The sequence below is a fragment of the Glossina fuscipes genome, unplaced genomic scaffold (assembly GCF_014805625.2).
Source record: "Glossina fuscipes isolate IAEA_lab_2018 unplaced genomic scaffold, Yale_Gfus_2 2, whole genome shotgun sequence".
Taxonomy (NCBI): domain Eukaryota; kingdom Metazoa; phylum Arthropoda; class Insecta; order Diptera; family Glossinidae; genus Glossina; species Glossina fuscipes.
This window is the reverse complement of record NW_023998416.1, coordinates 34,973,142-34,995,789: the sequence shown is the minus strand read 5'-3', so window position 1 is coordinate 34,995,789 and position 22,648 is coordinate 34,973,142. Positions and strand designations below refer to the sequence as shown.

Below are 22,648 nucleotides of genomic sequence, written 5' to 3'. Positions count from 1 at the left end.
CGCCAATGAGTATTTCAACCGCAGCAAGCTTTATTCATGTTCGATTGAATAAGTTCTACCGTCCGTTTTTTTTCCATTTCTCCGATAGTTCTTATTTATATTTATAAAAATAATACGAAACGATTGGTTGATTTGAGTTTCATTTTTTTTCTTCTTTTCTTTTTTGTATACATATATATGTTGAATTTATATATCTTTTTTATTGTAATAATTCTCGTTTTAAAATATAATGTTGGAAATTGTTGCACACACGAAGTTGTTGCCCAAATTTCTAATTTTATATAAAGACGAAGTTTTATTTTTTTTACAAAGGTCCTGTTTATTCCAGCTAATATTATAGGCTGGTAGTTTCTGTTCTTGGTTTTTTATGATTGAAAAAATTACTTAATAGTTTTAATAAATTTTATTGTTGTTGCTGTTTAATCGTTGACCTAAAATTTTAGATAAGATCAGCGATATTAGCGGGCATTTCTTCAATAGTAGTATGATAAAATTGCTCAATGTCCTTAAGAATTCTTCGATCTTCGTCTGTAATGAAGTTAATAGCAACGCCTTTGCGACCAAAGCGACCACCACGTCCGATTCTATTAAATTTGAAAACCATATTAATAACAAACTAAATAAAAAACATTTGATAGAAGAGGTAATATTACCTGTGGATGTAATTTTCTCTGTTCGAAGGCAAATCATAATTAATTACCAATGATACCTGCTGAACGTCAATGCCACGTGCCAGTAAATCAGTTGTAATCAGAACGCGAGACGATCCAGAACGAAATTGCTTCATTATCAACTCACGATCACGCTGCTCCATATCGCCATGCATAGCAGAAACAGAAAAGTTGTGAGTGGTCATCTCTTCGGTTAGTTGATCAACCTGTAAGATAGTAAATAAATTAAATTTTTATTCTCTAAAATAAAGGAAGCCCGCTCGACGTACCTTACGTCTGGTGTTGCAGAAAATAACGGATTGAGTTATAGATAATGTATCATACAAATCGCAAAGAGTTCCTAATTTCCAGTTTTCTTGTTTCACATTTATGTAGAATTGTTTGATACCTTCGAGTGTAAGCTCTTCCTTCTTCACCAAAATACTGACTGGATTACGCATAAAGCATCGACTAACTTCCAGTACGTCGGGAGGCATGGTGGCGGATAAAAGGATCACCTGCACATCATTGGGAAGCATTTTAAAAACGTCTTGAATTTGATCTTTGAAACCGCGAGACAACATTTCATCAGCTTCATCCAAAACGAACAATCTTATCCTGCTTGTGCGCAGAACTTTCCGGTTAATCATGTCGTATACACGGCCAGGTGTGCCGACTACGACATGGCAACCAGCCTCTAAATTACGAGCGTCTTCACGCACGTTAGTGCCGCCGATGCAGGCATGGGAATGAACTTTCATATACTCGCCAAGAGCCATGACAACACGTTGAATTTGTGTTGCCAATTCACGAGTAGGAGCCAAAATTAAAGCCTGACAATCGCGAATGGACGTATCGATTTGTTGCAGAATAGCTATGGAGAAGGTTGCAGTTTTACCAGTACCTGCAGCAAAGAAATGTATTTTTAATTTTTTACAAATCGATTACAATCTTGCAAATATTTCTATATTAAAATCAAATAAAAACGTTAACAGTTTTTATATGCAGGGGACGTAGTAGATAAGAACGAGACAAATAAGAAGAAAGAAGAGAACTATATGACGAGTTTACACATGCCATGAATTAATTCGTAGATATTTTTATTTAATAACATGACATGCGCCCAACATTATGTATTGACTACTATTACCTGACTGAGCCTGGGCAATAACGTCACGACCCTTAACACAGGGAATGATGGCGCGCTGTTGAATTGCGGATGGTTTTTCGAAACCATAACCGTAAATGCCGCGCAGGAGTTCTTCGCGTAAATTCATATCATCAAAATTGTCATAAACTTCATGCCAGGTGGACTCTATTACACCCTCCGGTTCCATGCCAGCGGGTCCTTCATGAGCTATATCACTTTGATCATCCCTATAAAAACAAAATATTTTGGAATAATTATAGGTTACGTTAGTTCATTTTGACAATTATGCAAATATGTCGTAATTTATATTTTTGAGCAAATGTGATTTTCTTGACCAAGCTTTTCTTTACATTGTTTCCGAAAGGATTTTGCTTTCTTTTTTCTTGACCACTTCGCGTATGCACTTTTCCACTTTTTTGTCTGAAATGTGAACAATTATTCTCCGGTTTATGCTTTCCACACCTTCCCTTACTCATTAAAATATAAGCAAAGTGTCACAAACACACATAACCATAAGCGTTTCGTATGTTTTTCCAGTCAAACACTACTATACTTTCATACTCTTTCTAATCTTTAGTCATTTAAAAAAAAAAAAAGTGGTGGTTCAGTAGGCTGAATATGTACATAGATAAAAAAATGGCAGTGGGGTAGATTTGTGAGATACAGAGGTGTAATTGAAAGTAGGCAACCAAAATTTGTCTATTTAACTTTTTAAAACTTATATTCCAAAAAAAGTTAAAACTGGTATTCCAAATACATCTTTTTTCCTTGAAATTTCGCCGCCAATATGCTAAAAAATCATAATTTTGTAACTACTGTCAAAAACAAAAAACTTGTCACGTCACAAAATTTTCCATTTTGTACATCGCAATATGAACTTTAGCTAGAAGTACATTATTATTTTGAATTTTAAAGTTTTGTAGATTGTTTGCTCGTTCTTCTCTCTTATTATTTTATCATATTGCACTTCGACACCTCGCAGAACATTCGTTTTTCACATATATTTTTTCACAGCTACCGAACGGCTACTTTTTTACAGCTACTACGGCTGCAATGAATACAAATCTACAAATTGAAAAATTATCCAATTTTCACGCAAATTTCGATAAATATGAAATGTACACACAATGAATTTAGTAAATATTGCTACAGACTATATTTTGCAATTTATTGTTTTAATTTATACTAACATTTTACAAATTTAATTTGGCACTTTTTACACACGTGCTGATTCTGATATATTAAAAGCAAGCGAAAGGGCTTGCTCCATCTTGCTGAATTTCTGAGTCATATTTGAGCTTGTTCTTCTTTATTGATAACTGCAGCCAACTTCACGCTGTAGAACATCCGGTTGAACATTAGTAATAAAAATATAATAGTAGAAAAAACCTTTAAGTGAAAATCTTTAATACTCAATTAAATTTTTATACATATCATATAAACTTCTACGAATCAGTCCTATTTTAATTGCTTTTTCGTTTAAAAAACAAAAAAGCTGGTAGATACAAAATCTTATTTTTGGGGTTTCTTCCGATGAGAGAATCATAGACCACAATAATGGGAATGTGGCAACTTTTTTTTCGGTTGAACGCAATGAAATTTTGCGTGCTTATGAAGCTGTTCAGTCCATAAATACTAAACGCAGTAAAATTCGTAGAAAAAATTTATGCTAATGTTAACAATCAATTAAAATTATTGCTGATACGCTTCGTCGGGGTTGGATACTCATCTGTTCGTTTGTGTCATTTTAAAATAATAATTGTACTCAATTGTAGTTGCTTTGGACGCCGCAATAGATTTTAAGCAGATTAGGAAGAGTCGCAAACGAATTTTCGGACTTACTTCTTCTGTAAATAAGTTTTAAATACCGAAAATTATACTCAATACAATGAATAATCATAGAATGTTCGTTCTCTCTTTTTAACCGTGGGCAATTAAATCTGAACACATTGAAAACTATATATGCGAATTAAACTATTGTATTAAAAAAGGGCAATGCAGCTTTAATGTGTGAAGGCCCTTAGCTTCAGACTATTCAAAATTAATTCCTACGCTTAAAAAAGCAAGCAGTGAGTTGATCACGTAACTAAAATTCAGCTTTCGCATTTGAATTCAGCCATTTTTATCATGCAGCTGAATACAAAACCGAAAAGCAATTTTTTTTATACGTTTTTACCAAAGGGGGCTTCAAAACGTTAATGCGTTTTTCGGTTATCTGCTAAAGAAGCGCCAAGTTGTGCACAGATGAGAAACCATGTGACCATATTATTTGATAACAAAGAATAAAGTTATCAATATAACTATGAATAAAAACATATAATACGAGAAGTAAAAATAAAGAAATCAGTATAAATGTAAACGACAAGTATATGAAAAATAATGATAAACAAAAAGCAAATTGTATTCTTGATCAATTATTATTAAAGAATGAAGAAAACGACTTTTAAAATAGGGATTATGGGAAGTAGTTCTCAATGACGTCCTGACATAGGCAAAACAATTGCTTGTTTATTTGAAAATCATATATTAAATTTAAAATAATTGTATTTATTGCTTGTTTTTTTATGTCTTATAATGTAATATCGAGTATGATCCAAAATTTAAAAACACGTAACGCAGAAAAATTTTAATACAAAAGGAACATAAATTAGATAAATAACTTTAGAATATATTACCTTCATTTTTTCTTCTATGACGCTTAAGCCTCATTACGTTTAGACCTCACGCAAATTTATAGCTCGTCAGATTTTAAGGTGCACAAGTTTTTATTTTCTCTAAATTTACTAAACACGTACGTATATGTACCTTAAGTTCACGTAGCATGCCGCTCTGGTAAGAGAATTATTAATCCGCCATTTTAAATATACAGAAATATTGACAATTTTGACAGTTTTCATTGTATTATCATCAGAATCAAAGGGATGCACAACATTTTAGCATGACTTGACATACAAGAATGTTCGTAATGTCGATTGGGTGTTTAAACGGTGCTTAAAAAAAGCTTTTAAAGAGAGAAAGTGAACTTATATTACGATGACAATCAAACAAAGCAGGTAAGTAGTTGTTCAAGTACGCATTTTTTAATAACCGCAATCGTCCTACAACTTAATTTCTTACCCACGCATCTTGATTGTGTTAAAGTCTTAGAGCCGCGTTAGAGCTTTCTAAATAGTTATCCTTACTAAAGCAACATATTGCAACGCTGGCAACATTGGTTGTTACTTCGTTTGTACAAATAAAGTAACATTCGTTTTGAAAATGCAGCTACAGATTAAGGAAAATATAGACTTTTGAGGAAATACACTAGAAATATCATGACACAGACTACTCCTGCTGGCGAATTAGCAACGAGCAATCCTACGGAAATGGGTGCAACCAACTTGGAACTTCCAAATATTGATTTTCAAAATGATCACTATCCTTTTTGCATTGTTTGGACGCCAATTCCTATATTGACTTGGTTTTTCCCGATGATTGGCCATATGGGAATCTGCATGTCAAACGGAGTGATCCGTGACTTTGCAGGTTCTTATTTCGTATCGGAGGATAAGATGGCATTTGGCCGACCTGCCCGTTATTTACGTTTACATCCTAAATATGTAGAGGGTGGAGGCTTTATATGGGATGAATCAGTATCCAAAGCATCTGTATTATACGGCACACGAATGCATAATCTGTTCTGCGATAATTGTCATTCACACGTAGCTACTGCTTTATGCGGCATGCGTTATAAACATAAAACTAACTGGTCAATGTGTATATTGGCATTCTGGATGTTCTTTTGCGGCCGTTACGTTGGAATGACGGGATTCTTCAAAACTTGGTTACCATTTCTGTTTGTAGTAGCCATCTGTGGAACGCTAACTTATTACCAATAAATTTATGCTAGATATTTGAAAATTTTTACTTTATTTTGAATAAGAAGCTTAATATAATAAAATGCAAAATTTATTCACCCAACGACTTATTAATTTCTTCAGCTACTTCTAAAAGTTTTTTCCACTGCGTTATTGATAAGGATATACCTTTTTTGCCTGGCAGACTTTCGCCATTTTTTTCGTAGTATTCACGAATATCAATCAGTTTACGTCCTCGAAACTCAGATATTGTAACATGGCGCTGCTTTTCCAAAATCCACTTTGTTTCTGTGCCACCTTTCGATTTTGAATTAGCATTCGATTCTTTGCTTTTTTTAGGCGGTGGAGGCAGGCGCTAATAATAAAACTAAGGCGTAAAAAATTTGATATCAAAGTTTTAGCAATACTTACATCTTCCGGTCCGCTATCACTATCACTCTCAGAACTCTCCTCTTTTTTGCTTTTTGGCATTTTCAACTATATAAAAATTCTTCCGATCTTTCTTCCCTTTCCTTAAAATATTTTAATTTTTTAAAATTTCAATTTTTTCCAATTTTCTCGTCTTGAGTTGTCTATGGTGGCTGGAAAGCGTGCGGAATACTTTTACTTAAGGTGACCAGGCTGCGATTTTATATGTATATTTTTTGTGTATTTTCCAAATACAATATTAAATTTATTAATGGAAATGATATAAAAAAATTATTTTTAGGTTTTATATATATATCGTCTCATATTTACAAAGTTTGGTCACCTTAATTCATTGCGAGCATTATTACCTTGTTACATTGCGTCTCCATAAGCAAGCAAAGTAAAACCGAGAGGGCATAGGCAATAAGTTATTTTATGTTAATAACTTCTGCTCTAGTAGTGCAAAAGCATTTAAAGCCGCTTGGTCAAATTGTTGTGGGAATGATTTATGCAACAAATTGGTATTTTCTTAAAAATCTGTAAAACGTGAAACTTTTTGTTATTACACTTTAAAAACCACTAAATAGTCTTTACATTGTAGACCGTTGTTTAGAAACAAATTTTATAAATATTACATCGTTCAGCTCAATAAATATGTTAAGCATTATACTCCCGTCCAGATGTGGAATCTGCTATTTTTAGTATTCTGACATCTGAAAATGAAAATTGATGTATTGTGTGAATATGAATATGTAACCTTAAGTATATTTCCACTCACCTCGGTTAAAATTCTTATCACGGTTTTCCATACCACCTTTGAAACATCGTGATAGGCGCGTTGCCAGTTGTTTTGAATGGCTGGCTCCTTTGTAGGCCTACACCATCATAAACTTAACTCAAAACTGTAATTATAATAATAACAAACAAATGTATATATAATAATAACAAATAAATATAAGTCCGGTTTATACATAATACATAAATGCACAAAAAATATTTATAAATACATAAGGATTGCTGCTGTGGCGGTGTGTTTATATCTGCAAAAGAAAAATATTGTGATTACTGAATTCTATATGTAAAGATGACCACAAAGTTACCATCTGGCCTATGGAAGTATTGCATTCTGCTGAAGCGATGCGCGGAGGCGTAGCCATTTTTTAAATCTAAAATAAAATAAAAAGAAATAAATGAATTATACGTAATAATAAGTAAAGATAAACGCAAACTTACCTTTGGCATACAACGAATCTTCATGTATATGAGGCTGTAAGGGGCCGTGCATAGTTCCTTTTGAATCTAAACTAAAATAAAATAAGTATATAAATAATTTATAAATATAAATATATAATAATTACTTATTATAAACATTACTTATTATAAAATAATTACTTTTATTCTACTACATTTAATACACGAATTCTCCTTTTTCGCATGTTGGGCGAACATTTTGTAATCTAAAATAAAAGAAAGTAAATAAGCAATCCTAATCCCGTTAGTACCCTACAACTTGCGGTTGAGAATACTTGCGGTGTTCGTGCAAAAGCTGAGTGAAAATTTCGTGCAGTATATACACCGCCATAATTATGAAACAATAAAAATATATAAATAATAATATAGACGTAAATAAATATAACAAACTATATACTAGACAAACCTGAAAGAAACAACAACAAAAAATTATAAATAAAAATAAAATAAGCAAATGAAATCCTAAAAATATAATATAAATGAAACAGTTTTATTTTTTTTTTTAGTTTTAATTTATTTATATAATTTTACATTACATTTACATGTTTTCAATTTTATTTATATTATAATAATATAATTAGACCAGGGTGTACTTCTGTTATACGGGATTCCTTGTGGTCAATTGGAGTTGAATAAAGGAATTTCTTCTATATGAATTTTTTTTATTTTTAAATATTCACGAAACACCATATGAGCTGTTTTGTAGAGCTCTCATCAAAATCTACAAAACAGTCCAGCTTTAAGTGGAACACTTCAGAGCTACCGTCAACCTCTACGGTTCCTTTTAAAGCGAATGTATAAATACAGGTTTCTTAAAATACTAAAAAAATTAAATAAAACAAACGACCGATTGAATGCTTTCAGAAGAAGTCTATTATAATATATTTTTTGTAATTATTTTATCAGCAATATAAATTATGTCTTCGTGATTTCGATTTCTTGTCGAGTTTTTCCCATCATGTCTCTCTTTTTTGCCATTATCACAGTCCTATCTTTAGAGGATAATAAAGGCTGATCTACATTTTTCCAACTTTGTGGTCTTCATAATAACTCTATCAGTCCAGCAAGTAACAGTATGCCGCAAACTGAAAATCAAATGACACTCGGAATGTTGTTATAAAAACGTCACGTAGCGTAACGGAAAAAAACATTGTTTTTGATGACCAAAGGCCTAAAAATGGTAACACCACGTAGCCATTAATAATATGATAACTATTTTCGAATTAAAACATTTGGTATTAAGAATATATATTTCCATTTTTCAGGCTACGGATACAAGTTTTATTCTAATTATCAAACTAAAAACAATTTCTAACTAATTTAAAGAAGAAAACATAAAGGAAAATTATGCATTACGTATGAAATAAATTTTCGCCTTAATAATCACTTGCTTATACCTACAGCCTGGTCCGAATAAAATTCTATGACTAGAGAATATGGTTTTTTTTTAATTGCCAATAAGAGCTCTCCAAATCGATCTGTCTGTTCGGTCTACTATTGCTACACTAATTGTTAAGTAATTGGAATAAAATCAGTTAGGAGTAGAGCTCGGGGTTTTTATGAGATCAGTATTTCAAAGCTGAGTTCTCCTTGCGTTAGCTTTAGCTTTAACTCTACATATTCGTCGTGGAGCTTTAACAAAAATAATGATGTCGCAAAAAATGCAATAACGCAATGTGAATTTGTTTGCTTTTTATTTTACAAATTTGTATAAAACTAAAGTAATTTACTTAATTTCTTGCCGAAGTCTTCTTATAACTATTCAAATCAATTTTAACTGTGTAAGCACCGCATGCATTGGTGCTTCTTATGTTCATAAACGAAATTGATATATTGAATGCATTACATTTATTTTACAATTAACGCATTTATATGCATAATATATTTTCATGCATTTTCAACATTTGAACGTTAGATTGTGTGCAAGAACAATAATTGATATATTCACATTTTAGAATTAATGCATTCTTGGCCGCGTAATATATCTTCGTGTGAGAAATGTACAGAATAATTTTCAGAATTTGTTCTTGTTTATCTTGAGTGATAAGCAGAAAATATTGGTTTTATTTTTGAAAATATGGGTGATATCAGATTATGTTGCAATGTGGCCGTGTTCTTTGACCGTTTTTTTTCCATTTTCCGCTCCACCCTGCGTGCAAGAACAATAATTAATATATTTGCACATCGCACATTCATGCAGTTATATCAGAAACTAAGGAGCCACCTACGAGATTCCCAGGGACTCTATGAATATGTATTTCAGATGGATCTCCTTGTCAATAGATGAAATATATACAATTGTAAATGAACGAAATAAATGTACTTACTGTCAATTTTTTACAATGCGCTTATATATATATTTCTTGAAGTTCCTCTTTTCTGTATTTATTTTATAAACTTATAAATTTATTTTATAAACTTTTATTTTCAAATTCCTTATATTTATTTAACTTATTGTATGAAATGACAATTCTTAATTAACTTAATCTTTTTTTAATTTTATAATATTTTGGTTTTTTTCTTTTTGTTTTATGTAAATGTTTCACAAACTTCTTCTTCTAATTTTTAGCCTTTTTCACACTTTCAAAATTTTTTCTTTCGCAATTGTTCACTTCGTACAACTTCCTTTTGTACTTGTAAAATTGGCTTTGTTTCCACATAAAACCGTTAGCTAGTTTTTTCCTTTGCAAGGCGTATAAAAAAAGTACAATGCACAGAGTTGCTTTCAATAAATTGCAACGCTTCGATTCTGTTGAAGTATGTGAGAAATCGAAGTTAATATTCTTTTAAAACATTGACATTCTCTTCAAAACTCAATATTCCATTATTGTGAGAAATTGAAGTCAAAATTCAATTAATGTGAACAATTTGCATTTTTAACGGTTTCTTTAGCGTGCTGTTCGACATTAGATATTAAGATTGCTTTAAATGCCTGTTGCGCATTTGTCTTATGGTAAAACTAGTGACACTTCTGACGACGGTTGCAAACGTTTGCAAGCTATAGACTAAAACTCGCTTTAATTGCAGAATGTTTTATATAATTTTTCTAATTTAGAATATTTTACTTAATTTTAATTGTAATATAGAAAACAATGAATTTGAAATTTCTCTATGTAATTGCCAAGTCACAGCGCAAACTGCTTTGGCAGTGCGACTGCAATTGAATTGGAATTCCTTCAGTAGATATAAGGTCCTCAAGCTGCACTCGATGGGACAGCGTAGAAGAGTGTAATATACGCTCAAGGAAAGAGAACCCATCTAATAAGACCCTAAGCCAAAATAGCTTTTTATAGAAACAAATTTTAGTTATTAGAAAGGAATGTATAATAGGAGATTGAAAAATTAATAATTTTATGGTATTAGCTCCTATATTTTCATTTTCAATATATCAATTAGAATATTATAAGGACCAGAGAATTAGCTTATTATATTCGGTTAATTTTTTATATAAAATCCTTTTTTTTAATTATTTAAGAGATTTGAAAAAATGAAAGGAGGACAGGTCATATTTAAAAAATTGAAAAGAATACTTGGATTATTATTTATAAGAGTTGTAGGGAAAAAATTTAGCTGAAGTCGTATATAACAAAAAATTATTAAGTTGAATTTTTTTTTTTAATAATATGCTTAATTATTAAAAATTGCGTAAAATGCGTATATAAAAATATTTCAAAAATATGTTTTTAGTTTATTTTAAATTAAAAAAATGTTTGAAACTTGTTTATTTATTTTATTCTTTTGAAAATAATAAAATTCCGTTTCTGAGAGTAAAATCTACTTTGCTATACATATATTACGGATTTCTTTTTTGTTTCCAAAAAAAATTTCGTCAGTTTCCATAAAAAATTACACCAGTTTCCACAGTTTCTGAAATAAACTTATATCTCTTGGAAATCTTAGTGATGACGACTGTTGAAAATAAGACAAGGCTTGGAATAAGCGATTTTTCTAACTTATATGATATTTTAAAATCGCTTTTCTTCACTGTATTTATATGATTGGATGTTTCTCTGTTTTCCATGTCACCTTTCCAACATCTATATTTTAATTTTTAATATAAGAAGAAATTTTGAATTTTCCTCGTTTACCGAATAGTTTGCGTATTCACTTGGCGTCTGCTCAGTTAATATGTTTTTGATCGCCTTTGAAATATTTTCCATACTGGTCAAAGTATTGAAAGATCTTCTTTATAAAACAATATCCGGAAAGGAAAAACCCACATAGTTTTCATTGAAATTTTTAAAAACCCTTTGGATAAGCGAGCCACAGCTTAACCCACATGGTATCAGCGCCAGATAGCTTTCTCTGGATAAGTTAATAATAATAATAATACAAGTTACCCGATAATTATTCAGCATATGAAATTGCAGTGATAAAAAGAGAATATTTTGAGGCAACCATGTTGCCATATTGAAAAAAAGTTTCTGGCAACACTGAAGTGGTGCAACGCAACAGAGTGAAGAATTCAGAACAGAGCAAGAATTCTTATCCATTCGTAGTCAGTGTCGTTTGAGTGGAAGTGTATGCTTATTTGGAAGATATATTTTACAGTGCAAGCTTTTGTTCTCTTTTATATCTATAAATTAAAACGTACATTTATTTTGTGTAGTGCCATTTATTTAAAACGAAGAAAAAATATCGTGGAGATTAAAAGTAAGCTAATGTAAATGGATTAGAATGTGTAGGAATAGTTTTTACATATACACATTTATTGTCACCGTATACGTTTTATTCATATAGAGATGCGCAAGATTTTTGTCAGCGGTATTGAATTCAGGAATAATTGTATACTTACGCTTTCGACTTAAAGTTAAATATAGTTCAGATGCGAATGATACTGTTCAAATATGGCGATATATTAAAACTCGAAACAGTTTAAATATTGTCCTTGTTCCAGTACCTGAATCATTCGTTTCATATATTCAACTCTGATTCATGCCGTGTCTGTCGTGTTGAGTCACACAAGGGAGGGTGCGGATATGTGCGCACGTGTATCTGTGTTTATGTGCGCGTTTGTGTGTAAAAGAGAGCCGGTTGCGAGTAGACAAAGAGTACGGGCTGTGTTAACTACATGCTGCATTCGTTTTTGTGTCGTTGAGTGAAACTGTTGTTTAGCGGTAGAGATAGGATATTTTTGGTACTTTTTCAATAAATTACTTATTCTTTTTTCACTAAACTTGTTAAACCGCAACAGAGAAGAGAAGAAGAGAAATATTTTTATAAAAATTATTTAATAAAATATCAAAAATTTCATTGCCAAATGGGGCACGCACTGCGCAGTATATCAAAATAAATGAATTAAAAGAAATTTTCAAGTATTTTTTTTGTCAATCCTATTTTGGACAAAATTTCGGTCTACGTATGTATTGTAAATTTCATGCGTTTAAAAATAACTAAGAGAGAAATCGTTGTGAAAAGTTTAGTTATCTTTCCGGACGTGTGTTTGATAAAATTCAGCTGAAAGCATAATTTGTTCTTAATACTTTAGATTTTTATTTGTTTCGTTTTAGATAACTTGAAAAAGCATTTCCTGAAATTCAAGTCCCGGCAATTGTATATATATATATCAGCACAGTAACTGCAAACAAATTCGTCTCGTCCCGTATTTTATATCTAAGTTAAAAGCCCTATAACAATATAAAAATGAGCTGGCAAGACTACGTTGATAACCAATTAATGGCCTCCCAATGCGTAACAAAAGCCTGCATCGCTGGACATGACGGTAATATTTGGGCTTCTTCAAAAGGCTTTGAGGTGAGTAAAATTCTGTGTATATTAGGTATACATTTTTTTTTGTGAATTATATATGTTTGAATTCAGAAAGACGGATGGTACACGACGGTAAGAATTTTTTTCTCCTTATAAAGATTTCAAGGGTGTGCCGCAATGACAATTATGTTACAATATATATCAATAATATTTCTGATTTATTCACATGAATAACAAAATTTAATATTGTCAGGCATATGAAGAAAGAAAGAAACAAACAAAGAAACGAGTAAACGCCCTTTTCACCACCACTACGAGTAATAATCTATGCGGACGGTGCAAACACCACCGCCAGATATTTCAATCGTGTTTTCATTTTGTATTTTATTCTCTTTGCTAGCAAATGTTAACAACAACAATAACAATTTACAATGACGACTTTGACGGCAACTACGATTTCGAGAAACTTAGCTTGGTATAAATGAAAGACAGCAAAAACGACCGGTCGGTCCGTGCCTGTTTTTTTTACCAGTTTTCAGCATTTTCTCTTTATCTACATTGCTTTTAATGCATATAAATTTCTTGTGTAAATAAGTTTTTCACTTAATTCGTCACTTCTCTTTTATGCCGGTGACATTGAATGCGTGAGAGTTATCAGGATCTCTATTTTTATCAGTCATAGTTAATAAAGCACAATGGTTGCAAAAAAAATTGTAAGTAAATTTTCTTAATTTCTACTTTCCTTTTTTGTAGTGCTTCTTAATGATAAAAAAAGAATGCAACAAATTTCATCTGTTGTATTAAATTAATAAGACCAGAGCTAACAAATATTGCCGTGACAATTTTCTTGCATCTCAAGATGTGGCGCATAGTAAATATGTTTGTTATAATAAACTCTTTCAATATCGCGATATCTCTCGAACGCACAACCTGCGTATATTTGGTTTTAAACACATTCTAGCGTAAAGAAGACAAGAACCAGTTATTTTTCAAGAACTTAATTTTTTCACTTCTTCACTGAATTAGATGCTTTTGTCAACTTGCTTCTTCACTCAAAAAAATCTCTTTGTAAAATGGTAAAACTATGTTAAAAAATTTATCTTTTTGCCATAAAGATAGAGTGTTTTATTAACAGCCTGTAAAGTAAAGATAGTCGGATATGAAACGAAGTGTTAGGGTCATTAGAAATTAGTTGTCGAAACCAGCATATGGTTTAAAACGCCTCAACATCCAAAAGCATTTGTTTGTAGAGACAGATGTACGTATGCTTTTGTAATTTTATTTTTCTTTTTTTTTAGCATATTTTTAGTAATCCGATAAGAGTAAATTGTCTGTTGATTTTTTATCTTAAACATTTGAATATTTTCTTTATTGCTTTTGGAGCGATTGATTACGTGGTCCACCCAGTCCCCCTCCTTATTACGTGACGTAGGCTTGACTTTTTACTTCTTTTTATTTCCTTTTCACAATTTTTGTATGAACGAGAATATGAGGAATTGCTTATCCAAAAATAAGCATGTTCAACATACGTACTTATATACACACATATATGTAAATGTGTTTATATATATTTATACAAGTATATATATACGGTATTGTATATATATATATATATATATATATGACAATCTAAATATGCATATATATAATCAAAAGCGCAACCGGCATATATCTCATTGTATTTCCTTTCCAAGTTCGTTTCACATTTGCATCAACACTTCCTTCTGTCTTTTTCGCACATAAAATCTTATTAAGCACCACAGATTGAGTGAAATGCGTCGTTTTTTGTACTCTAACTTTGTTATGTTTCTCGCAAAACTGGTTGAGTTTTATCAAAATGGCTGCCAGAGATTATATGAAAATGGAAAGAGAGAGTCATTAGTAAAGAGATTAGAAAGAGACTGCAACTCGTTAATTCAAGGAGGTGACATTGAAAAATTCCATAAACAACTAAATGTACTATCGTATATAAACTTAAGAATTGAAGCAAAAAAAAACACGGTCACTTTTTCTTAGTCTTTCCTTCCCTTTGTACTTTGTACTGATTGTAGAATAGTGTACACTGAGCTGTTTTTCCCGAGGGGTTGATAAGTCAATTGTCTCATCCTAAAAAATTGATGTGGGTTGATGAACAGAGACAAGTTCGTCGGCAGCCGCAAACATGTCTAATAGTCCTTGTATGTCTTGTATTTGTAATCAAATTAGGTACTGCTCGTTATGCTGGCCTTTTTAGATTATACAACGCTAAATGCTGATTTCGATTCAAACAAGGGGTGCATTAATTTCTGTGTGCGTAGAAGTACATTCTACGCGTGAAAAGGGTTCGAGTTTCTAACGAAAAATTTAAAAAATTAATTTTTTTATTTCGGCGCAGGTTCAAATCTAGTACTAAAAAATACTACATACTACGCCCGCGTCACCACATAATTTTTAAAAATTTTTCATAGGTTGATTGTCGCAAGATTTTCAAAAAAAGATCATTATCCACGTATCTTGTGGAAAGCATTTAAGCTGGGATAATTATATACAAATTATTTTTAATAAATAGAATTATGAATTGAACATTAAAAAAAATTTTTAAAACTCTCAAATTTGTTAGGTTACGAAAGAAGAACTTTCAAGATTGATTTCCGGGTTTGATAATCAAGAGCTTCTTACCAGCAACGGTGTTACATTGGCCGGTCAGAGATATATTTATTTATCGGGTACAGATCGTGTTGTGCGTGCTAAATTTGGTCGAAGCGGCGTGCATTGCATGAAAACCACACAAGGTACGTATAATAAATAACTCTAAAAGGTCAATTTTGAGAAGCATAAGTTATCTCTAATTAAAATTTAAGGACTTTCAATTTTATAATTCCTCGTTTTTCTCGATGCATGATGATTAAAGATGATGTTTCTCGGAGGTTTTTTTTTTCTTGTCTGTCACAAATTTTAACGAACGCTTGCCCAGGAATGTATCACATAGCATATCGTTTATACATGACGGTTTCTATAGATAATTTTACGTGCCTTTGTTGGCGATCGGTGGAATCGTAAAAATAGCCGAGCCCAAGTTCAAACATTTGATATATTTTTTATCGCTGCGTACACGACACAAATTTGGTTTTAGAAATTTGATTTTGAGTAAAATCCTGCTATGCTGTAATCCGACATAGATGTATTTCTTATTAGTTTCTTCAAAATATATTACTTTTTTGATTTTTTCGTAATGGATTCATATATCTGATTGTGAGGGAGGATAATGCAGGACCTACTTCAAATATGACTGGTATGCAAGCGAATGTTAGCTTTAGTTTTTTGCTTTAACTTGTGAGACCTAAAGTTGCAGTAAAAAAGGTTTAGACGCTCGCCCGGTGAGGATATGTTCTCACTTTCCTGTGGTAGTTATGAATGAATGTGTTTGATTTGGAAAATCAAACATATTAAAATCGATTATTAATTGAATAGTACATCCTTCCGTTTATTTCTTATTATATTTATTTATTTCTATTTTTTTGACACATGCTTCTAATTTTGTATTTCTTATCTTTTATAGCCGTAATTGTGTCCATTTATGAAGATCCCGTTCAGCCCCAACAGGCCGCTTCTGTTGTAGAAAAACTCGGAGATTATCTAATTACTTGCGGGTACTAGATATTAAAAACAAAAAAAAAATACATATTATACATAAAAGTAATTATAATATTAATAATAATAATAATAAAAAAAAAAACGAAAACAAAAATAATAATAAATATACAACTACAAAAAGGTCAAAAAATTTAAAAAAATTTTGGAAAATTTTCATATAAAAGAAATAAAAACACATTTAAAGTGAAAAAAGAATATTTCTTTCAAACAATTAAGAACTCTCCGACCTACACAGGTTGCATTTAAGCGCTCTTTTTTACATGAAATGTATATTAATTATAGACGACTGTATCTCAATATGTATGAAGAAATCAAAAATTTTGTCACACTCCTGCATCATGGACCATAATCCTCATAATTTGATGTACCCGCTCGCACAAACGCACGGTATGCGACTAGTAGTAATAATAACTGTCATCTTAAAAATCATCGCCATATGTGAAATGAAATGTTGTGGAGCTTCTGCCACGAAATAAGCAATCTGTGTATATCGCATATTTCATTAAGTGAATACCATCAATACATGTATATGTGCTTTAGGATGAAAAGGTGTGCTAACCTTATTATTAATAAAATTTTTCATTTTCCTATATTTCTGTTTTCTGTACGTCAGTCTTGCATTTATTTAAAAAGTGATTGTTTTTGTAATTTGGAAGCATTGAGTTTATACATATTGATTTATGTTTAAATATAATTAATGCTAAGAAATTCTCAAGCCCAAATTTAATTTATAAACACATTTCCCCGCAATATCTCGTACTATAATAAACATAACATATAAATAAATAAATTAACATATACAACGCATTCTGTATGTAACGTTCGTAGTGTAAAACATCATGCTTTTATAGAATTCTATGTATTTATTTTTGCACCAAGGAAGCTTACACATACATTTTCATGCTAATACATATGTATATACATATATGTATTTTAAAAAGGGAAAAGTATTTTATTACCTAAATAAGATAATAAATTAAACTATTCTTTTGATACAAGGAGAGAAAACAATTTAATCGCATAATATCAGTATACCTAAATAAATTAAAAATAAACATTTCATAACTATAATAAATACACCGTAGCCTTTTTAATGCGCATTATTCCTTTTTTTTTTATTTTCAATTTGCTTAATACTTTGAGATCTCGTTGCAGTCATTTTTGCTAATATTGCGATTGAGTACGGCTAATCGCTTTTAAAAGCAATTCTTACCTTACTGTTAAATTCACAATGTAACTTAGAACGCGTCCCGATCCGCACCGTAGCTTTAACAAGTGCTTTCTTCACAAAATTACTGCAGACTCATCAATTCAGTCAAGCAGTTGAGTAAGTCTGTTAATTTGTCAAACTGCATAATTATGTGTAAGTGTTTTTATCGCTATTCCCCCATCACGATGTTTAAAGAAAATCGACCACTTTACATTTTAGAATAAGATAGCTACAGCATGGACAGCATATGCGAAATGAAAAACGGATTTGTATTAAATTTTATTTCAATCTGCTTGACATCATTTTTAGTTACGGCAATACGTGATGACTACAATAATGGAAAACGCGCGTATACGCCTATAGTCCCACGAAGGAAAAGTGAAAAAATTCAAAATGACTACCAACATATGTATGAAGGAATTCCTCTTTATCACATAATTCAACCTATTTCAGAAAGTTTGGGTTCGCCTCGCCTATATAAACATTCATTCCAAAAAGTGTATCCTTTGAACAAATATTCAGATGACTTTCTCCAAGTTTCTAATGCAAGAAATTCTCAAAAGTATGAGCCAAAGCGGTTTTTAAATAACTATGACGAATATAAAAATAAGGAGAATTACCGTTCATTTATAAACAAGGAAGTTTTGGGAGAACCCATTTGGGACTTTTCAAAAGACGAGATTTTACATTTACAACCCACGCGCAAAGCAGGCTTTGAGCACAAGATTGCAAAACGAGTGAAACCAAAACCATCCTTAGATGAAAAAGAAAGTTTCATTTCAAGCAGACCTCTTGTGGGAAAGGTAAACTTTTTTTTTAATAAGTAATTATGAATACAAAAACATAATGAACAAATTAAAATTTTTTCAGCTATTAAAACCAAAAAAGATGCAGTGGCAGAATAACCGAAACGTACTTGCAAGTCCTAATACCGCTGATTATTACGATTATAACAAGCAAAGATATTTCGTAACTGTGCCCAATTACTGTGTTATATACTCTGGTGGAACTCTTTGCAAAATGGAAATCTGCGAAATCAATATTCACTTTATACCTCTTCCATCATTTTATGGCATAAACGTGAAGAAAGGCGATTTACATAATTCCACTGAAGTTAATGAAAAAGCATTACCCCAAGCATCCGCTAAGGCGGATAAAATCGTTAACGTGGAGGAGAAGGAGACTATTTTGACGACAATACCGGATATTGAAGACAGAACTTTCAAAACTATGTTACATGCAGCAAAAGTTCACTCTGGTATGGTAAACGATCGAGTAAACACAATCGCGAATAGGAAATAGGAATTTTTATACATGCGATAGCTGTTCATAAACAAAATATGAAAATTCTTTTGATCGCTCTTAATTGCTTAAATAAGGGTAAATAAAAAAAAAACACACTGGGATATATAACTAAAGTACATTTCCATTACCAAAATTAAATCTTAACTGGCCTTGTTTTATTGAATCATTATGATTTCTTAGTTGTGCTTTTACGTAAATTTTTATGGGTATTGTATAAGCAGGAAGAACATGCATGCATACATTTAGAGAGCAGCGATGATCTGGGATTTCATTCATTATTTTTTTTCATCTAAAGTTTGAATGTAGATGCGTAGAAATATTGAGAAATATTTGAATTAAATTTTTAGATTTTCGATTTTCTAAGTTATGCTTTTCTCTCCGAGGCTTCCCATTTTCCATATAATATTAACAATTATTATTTATTCGGGCTTCCGGAAAATGTATACAGAATTTGGACGTCGCTTATGCGAATTATATTAACTTTAACTCCTCCATTCGAATCAGATCGTAAATCAGTTCAGATTTTGAATGGACTAAGCCAATGGCAACTGTGCTTCATGTATCCAGAAGGAAAACTAACAAATAATCATAAATAATTTTTTTTGCTCCTTGATGAGAAACCTTGAGTATATTATAATAGTCTTGATAAACCATTCGAATTAAAAGTAATCATGAAAGAAGAGAACGAATGTTTGTAAAGTTCACATAGTTAGGCTAATTGATTGAATGCCTGATTCTCTCTTCTTGCGGCCTTTAAGTTACGGGTATTCAGAGGTGGCACCGGTTCTTCAGTAAGCATTTTCCAATAATTTTTACCTCTTCAAAGGTTTCTTATTTTTAAGAAATGATTAATTGGCGATTACTCATATCATCAATCAAGTGTGTGTTAAAAACTAAACCAAATGTTAAACGCAAGTTTGGAGCTTCGATTTGAACTTCTCCTTCAGATACCTAGCAAGCGCTTTCATCCTGTTATGATTTGATTTATTAGTTTTACTATGTTTTAATCATTTTCTTATGAAAAACGTTGATGTACTTTTACATCACCTAAAGATTAAATCGTCTTTGTACTACACCAAACATTATTTTCCCTTAACCTACTTTATTTATTAATGATTTTTTTTTTTTTACGAAAATTGTTTTCAAGCAGTTTTCGCTTAGTGGACAAAAACGTTCGGTAAGCCAGAAATTTTATTTGGATTTATAATTTTTTATGTTAGTGTTGTGAAGCCGTTCAAATCTATTGGTTGAGATTTTGGGTGTAAGTTGAAATTAGAGAGAAGAAAGACAATGAGGATATTGCTTCTTAGGAGTACGTTCCTTACCATCTGTGCACTTTTGATAATTCCGGCTACGCGGACAAAGGCGAACATTGTTCATTTTAATGGGCCGGTTATAGAAGAGAATGATGACAAAGAATCTCGTAGTTCCGACAAGGAATTTCTCAGACCAAGACGTTCTTTCTGGTGGAACCTCTTAAAGAGTCCTTTCGATGAAAAGCATTGTAACAGTTGCTGCAGTAATTGTGTTTATAACCCTCTAATGCAACCTTGGAAACCATTCCATTCGTTTTCGTGTGAGAACAACTGTAAAAATCATATTCAAGAATATGAGCAAGGATCAAATTTGGCATGTAATCATAGAAATAATAATGAGGTATCAAATGCATCGCAAGTTTACGAAAATGAATCTGTTAAAAATTCAAGTCAAAAACCGTCTACAGACATTTTAAATATTGAAAGTACTTCGATGGTGCCTTTGATTGATGGAAGTAAACCGGAGCATCCGCAAATATTATATCAGCCGGTTATATACGTTATGCCGTACGAACGAACATACGTTTCACGTGGGCAAGACCTTCCCTATATAAAGAGATCGAGGGGGAATAATCAAATGCAAACTAATACATATATTATGCTCCAATCACCTACATGCATAGTTCCAAAAGATTCTCTTCTACTAAATAATCGCTCGCCAACGCTATCATTGATGTACGCTGTTGTGAAACCAATATCAAATAAAGCAACTTCATTACATAAAAGGCCATTGAAAGATTTCTGGCCAACTGCCCAAGTAAAAAAAGAAGAACTAATTAAATATGGGGACCTTAGAAAATCTCCAATGTATTTTACAGATCAAAAACCAATTGCAATTGCTCCAACACCAATGCATTACTTCCCTGTTCAACTTTCGTCGAATGACCAACCATATAGAGCATGCCCTGAACTTTTCCTCGAATATAAACGACAAACTAGTAAACTTTTTCATATATAAACTAAAAATAAAGAAATTATAAGACTTCAAATTTATTATCGTTTTTATCTTTGTCTTTGGTTTCAAATCCCAAGTGCGGTAGAGTTTGCCTTGCACCAACGAGATTCCCAGGGAAAGTGTGTGAATCCTAAATGGGTCTCCTTGCCAACACACAAATAAACGAAATAAATGCAGTTACCGTCAATATTCACTTTCGCATAGTTCGTTCTGCAAACTAGCATAGAGTTTTACGTTGGTTCTGCAAATAGCAGAGAATTTAGCTACTGCTTTTTTAACTTGATAATAAAAAAAAAATTATGGCGATCTACTTTTAGGCTAACTTGTAAAATCAAATAAGTTTAGTTCGCGTATTTTCCAAAACACTAAATCTAATATTTTTACATAAAATGTTTAACTCATTCTATATGTAGGCCTAGGTTGCGTGCACGATTCATCGCCACGCCTTGCTAAATATAATCGATTTATTCAATTTATAAACAACGATTAGAAGTATAACGGAAATTTTTATATGGGGTGATCAACATGACAGTTCGGTTTTTCGCTTAAGCAGCGCTTAACTCTCTCTTTATAATTATGTATTAATTATTTTCCTTTTTCCAGCTTTTTCTAGAGATTTAAAACTTGTTAAATAATGGAGGATGACTTCTTTAACGTACCCGACGCTAAAAGAGAGTTAGTGGAATGTCAGAAACGTGGTTTAGTGTACAACGTCAAATGGTGCGGACGTGAATATTGACGATGAGGGTGAAAAAGATAATTTCGGTATTCAAATGCTGGAAGGCATAGCACCGAAAGAATATGATAATTATTTTCTGGCTAAAAGTTAGTTTGATATAAGTAAATAGCTGCGCATTTAGTGCGGAATGCTAGTTCTCCAGTTCCCAGATTCCTTCATCTTTATGCCACTTATATGGCAGTGGAGAAACAACAGTTGGATTCGACCACGGATCAATCGAATCTAAATGACCTGGGTGAGATTTTGATTACTTTGCGGGCAGAGCATTCGCGAAATAAATTAGACGGTTACGGAATGTATTTATACGGTGTTGTGAAAGAAGAGCAAAAGCGACCAAGTCAAGGAAAAAGAATCGGAAACTCGCTGGACCAACTTAACAAAAGCCGTCGGCAAAACAAAAACTTAACATTATCTAACGGACCAACGGACCAAATTAACAAAAGCCGTCGGCATAGTAGAGTTCGA

General features: G+C 31.8%; 5 protein-coding genes across 12 annotated transcripts; 3 read left to right on the top strand and 2 right to left on the bottom strand.

Annotated features, from left to right (window-relative positions):
- Positions 1 to 298: 298 nt before the first annotated feature.
- LOC119633953 (eukaryotic initiation factor 4A) lies at positions 299 to 3,085 on the bottom strand. 2 transcript variants are annotated; one of them, XM_038027802.1, is made up of 5 exons: positions 2,991 to 3,085; positions 1,801 to 2,027; positions 941 to 1,554; positions 654 to 877; positions 299 to 584 (listed from the first exon to the last, which is right to left on the bottom strand). In XM_038027802.1, coding segments are annotated over exons 1-5 (1,212 nt in total). In that variant the 5' UTR covers positions 2,993 to 3,085; the 3' UTR covers positions 299 to 439. The 2 variants fall into 2 exon arrangements, with proteins under 2 accessions (XP_037883730.1, XP_037883731.1); XM_038027803.1 differs by lacking the exon at positions 2,991 to 3,085 and adding an exon at positions 2,151 to 2,266.
- A 1,931-nt stretch (positions 3,086 to 5,016) lies between these two features.
- LOC119633646 (transmembrane protein 222) lies at positions 5,017 to 5,749 on the top strand. Its single transcript, XM_038027289.1, has one exon. The coding sequence runs from the start codon at positions 5,115 to 5,117 to the stop codon at positions 5,676 to 5,678; it is 564 nt and encodes a 187-aa protein (XP_037883217.1). The 5' UTR covers positions 5,017 to 5,114; the 3' UTR covers positions 5,679 to 5,749.
- Positions 5,693 to 6,342, bottom strand: LOC119633647 (RNA polymerase II transcriptional coactivator). Its single transcript, XM_038027290.1, has 2 exons — positions 6,069 to 6,342; positions 5,693 to 6,012 (listed from the first exon to the last, which is right to left on the bottom strand). The coding sequence occupies exons 1-2, from the start codon at positions 6,126 to 6,128 to the stop codon at positions 5,749 to 5,751; spliced, it is 324 nt and encodes a 107-aa protein (XP_037883218.1). The 5' UTR covers positions 6,129 to 6,342; the 3' UTR covers positions 5,693 to 5,748.
- A 5,460-nt stretch (positions 6,343 to 11,802) lies between these two features.
- Positions 11,803 to 16,712, top strand: LOC119633898 (profilin). 3 transcript variants are annotated; one of them, XM_038027710.1, is made up of 4 exons: positions 11,803 to 11,969; positions 12,827 to 13,070; positions 15,625 to 15,796; positions 16,564 to 16,712. In XM_038027710.1, the coding sequence occupies exons 2-4, from the start codon at positions 12,960 to 12,962 to the stop codon at positions 16,659 to 16,661; spliced, it is 381 nt and encodes a 126-aa protein (XP_037883638.1). In that variant the 5' UTR covers positions 11,803 to 11,969; positions 12,827 to 12,959; the 3' UTR covers positions 16,662 to 16,712. The 3 variants fall into 3 exon arrangements, with proteins under 3 accessions (XP_037883638.1, XP_037883641.1, XP_037883639.1); XM_038027713.1 differs by lacking the exon at positions 11,803 to 11,969 and adding an exon at positions 12,364 to 12,453; XM_038027711.1 differs by lacking the exon at positions 11,803 to 11,969 and adding an exon at positions 12,490 to 12,675.
- Positions 16,713 to 16,791: 79 nt separating this feature from the next.
- LOC119633367 lies at positions 16,792 to 19,313 on the top strand. Of its 5 annotated transcripts, none has more exons than XM_038026893.1 (4): positions 16,792 to 17,045; positions 17,814 to 17,980; positions 18,178 to 18,671; positions 18,739 to 19,313. In XM_038026893.1, exons 3-4 carry the CDS (start codon positions 18,276 to 18,278, stop codon positions 19,168 to 19,170), a joined length of 828 nt encoding a protein of 275 aa, XP_037882821.1. In that variant the 5' UTR covers positions 16,792 to 17,045; positions 17,814 to 17,980; positions 18,178 to 18,275; the 3' UTR covers positions 19,171 to 19,313. The 5 variants fall into 5 exon arrangements, with proteins under 5 accessions (XP_037882821.1, XP_037882820.1, XP_037882818.1 ...); XM_038026892.1 differs by having other exon boundaries at positions 17,814 to 17,985; XM_038026890.1 differs by having other exon boundaries at positions 17,814 to 18,021.
- The last annotated feature ends 3,335 nt before the right edge of the window (positions 19,314 to 22,648 follow it).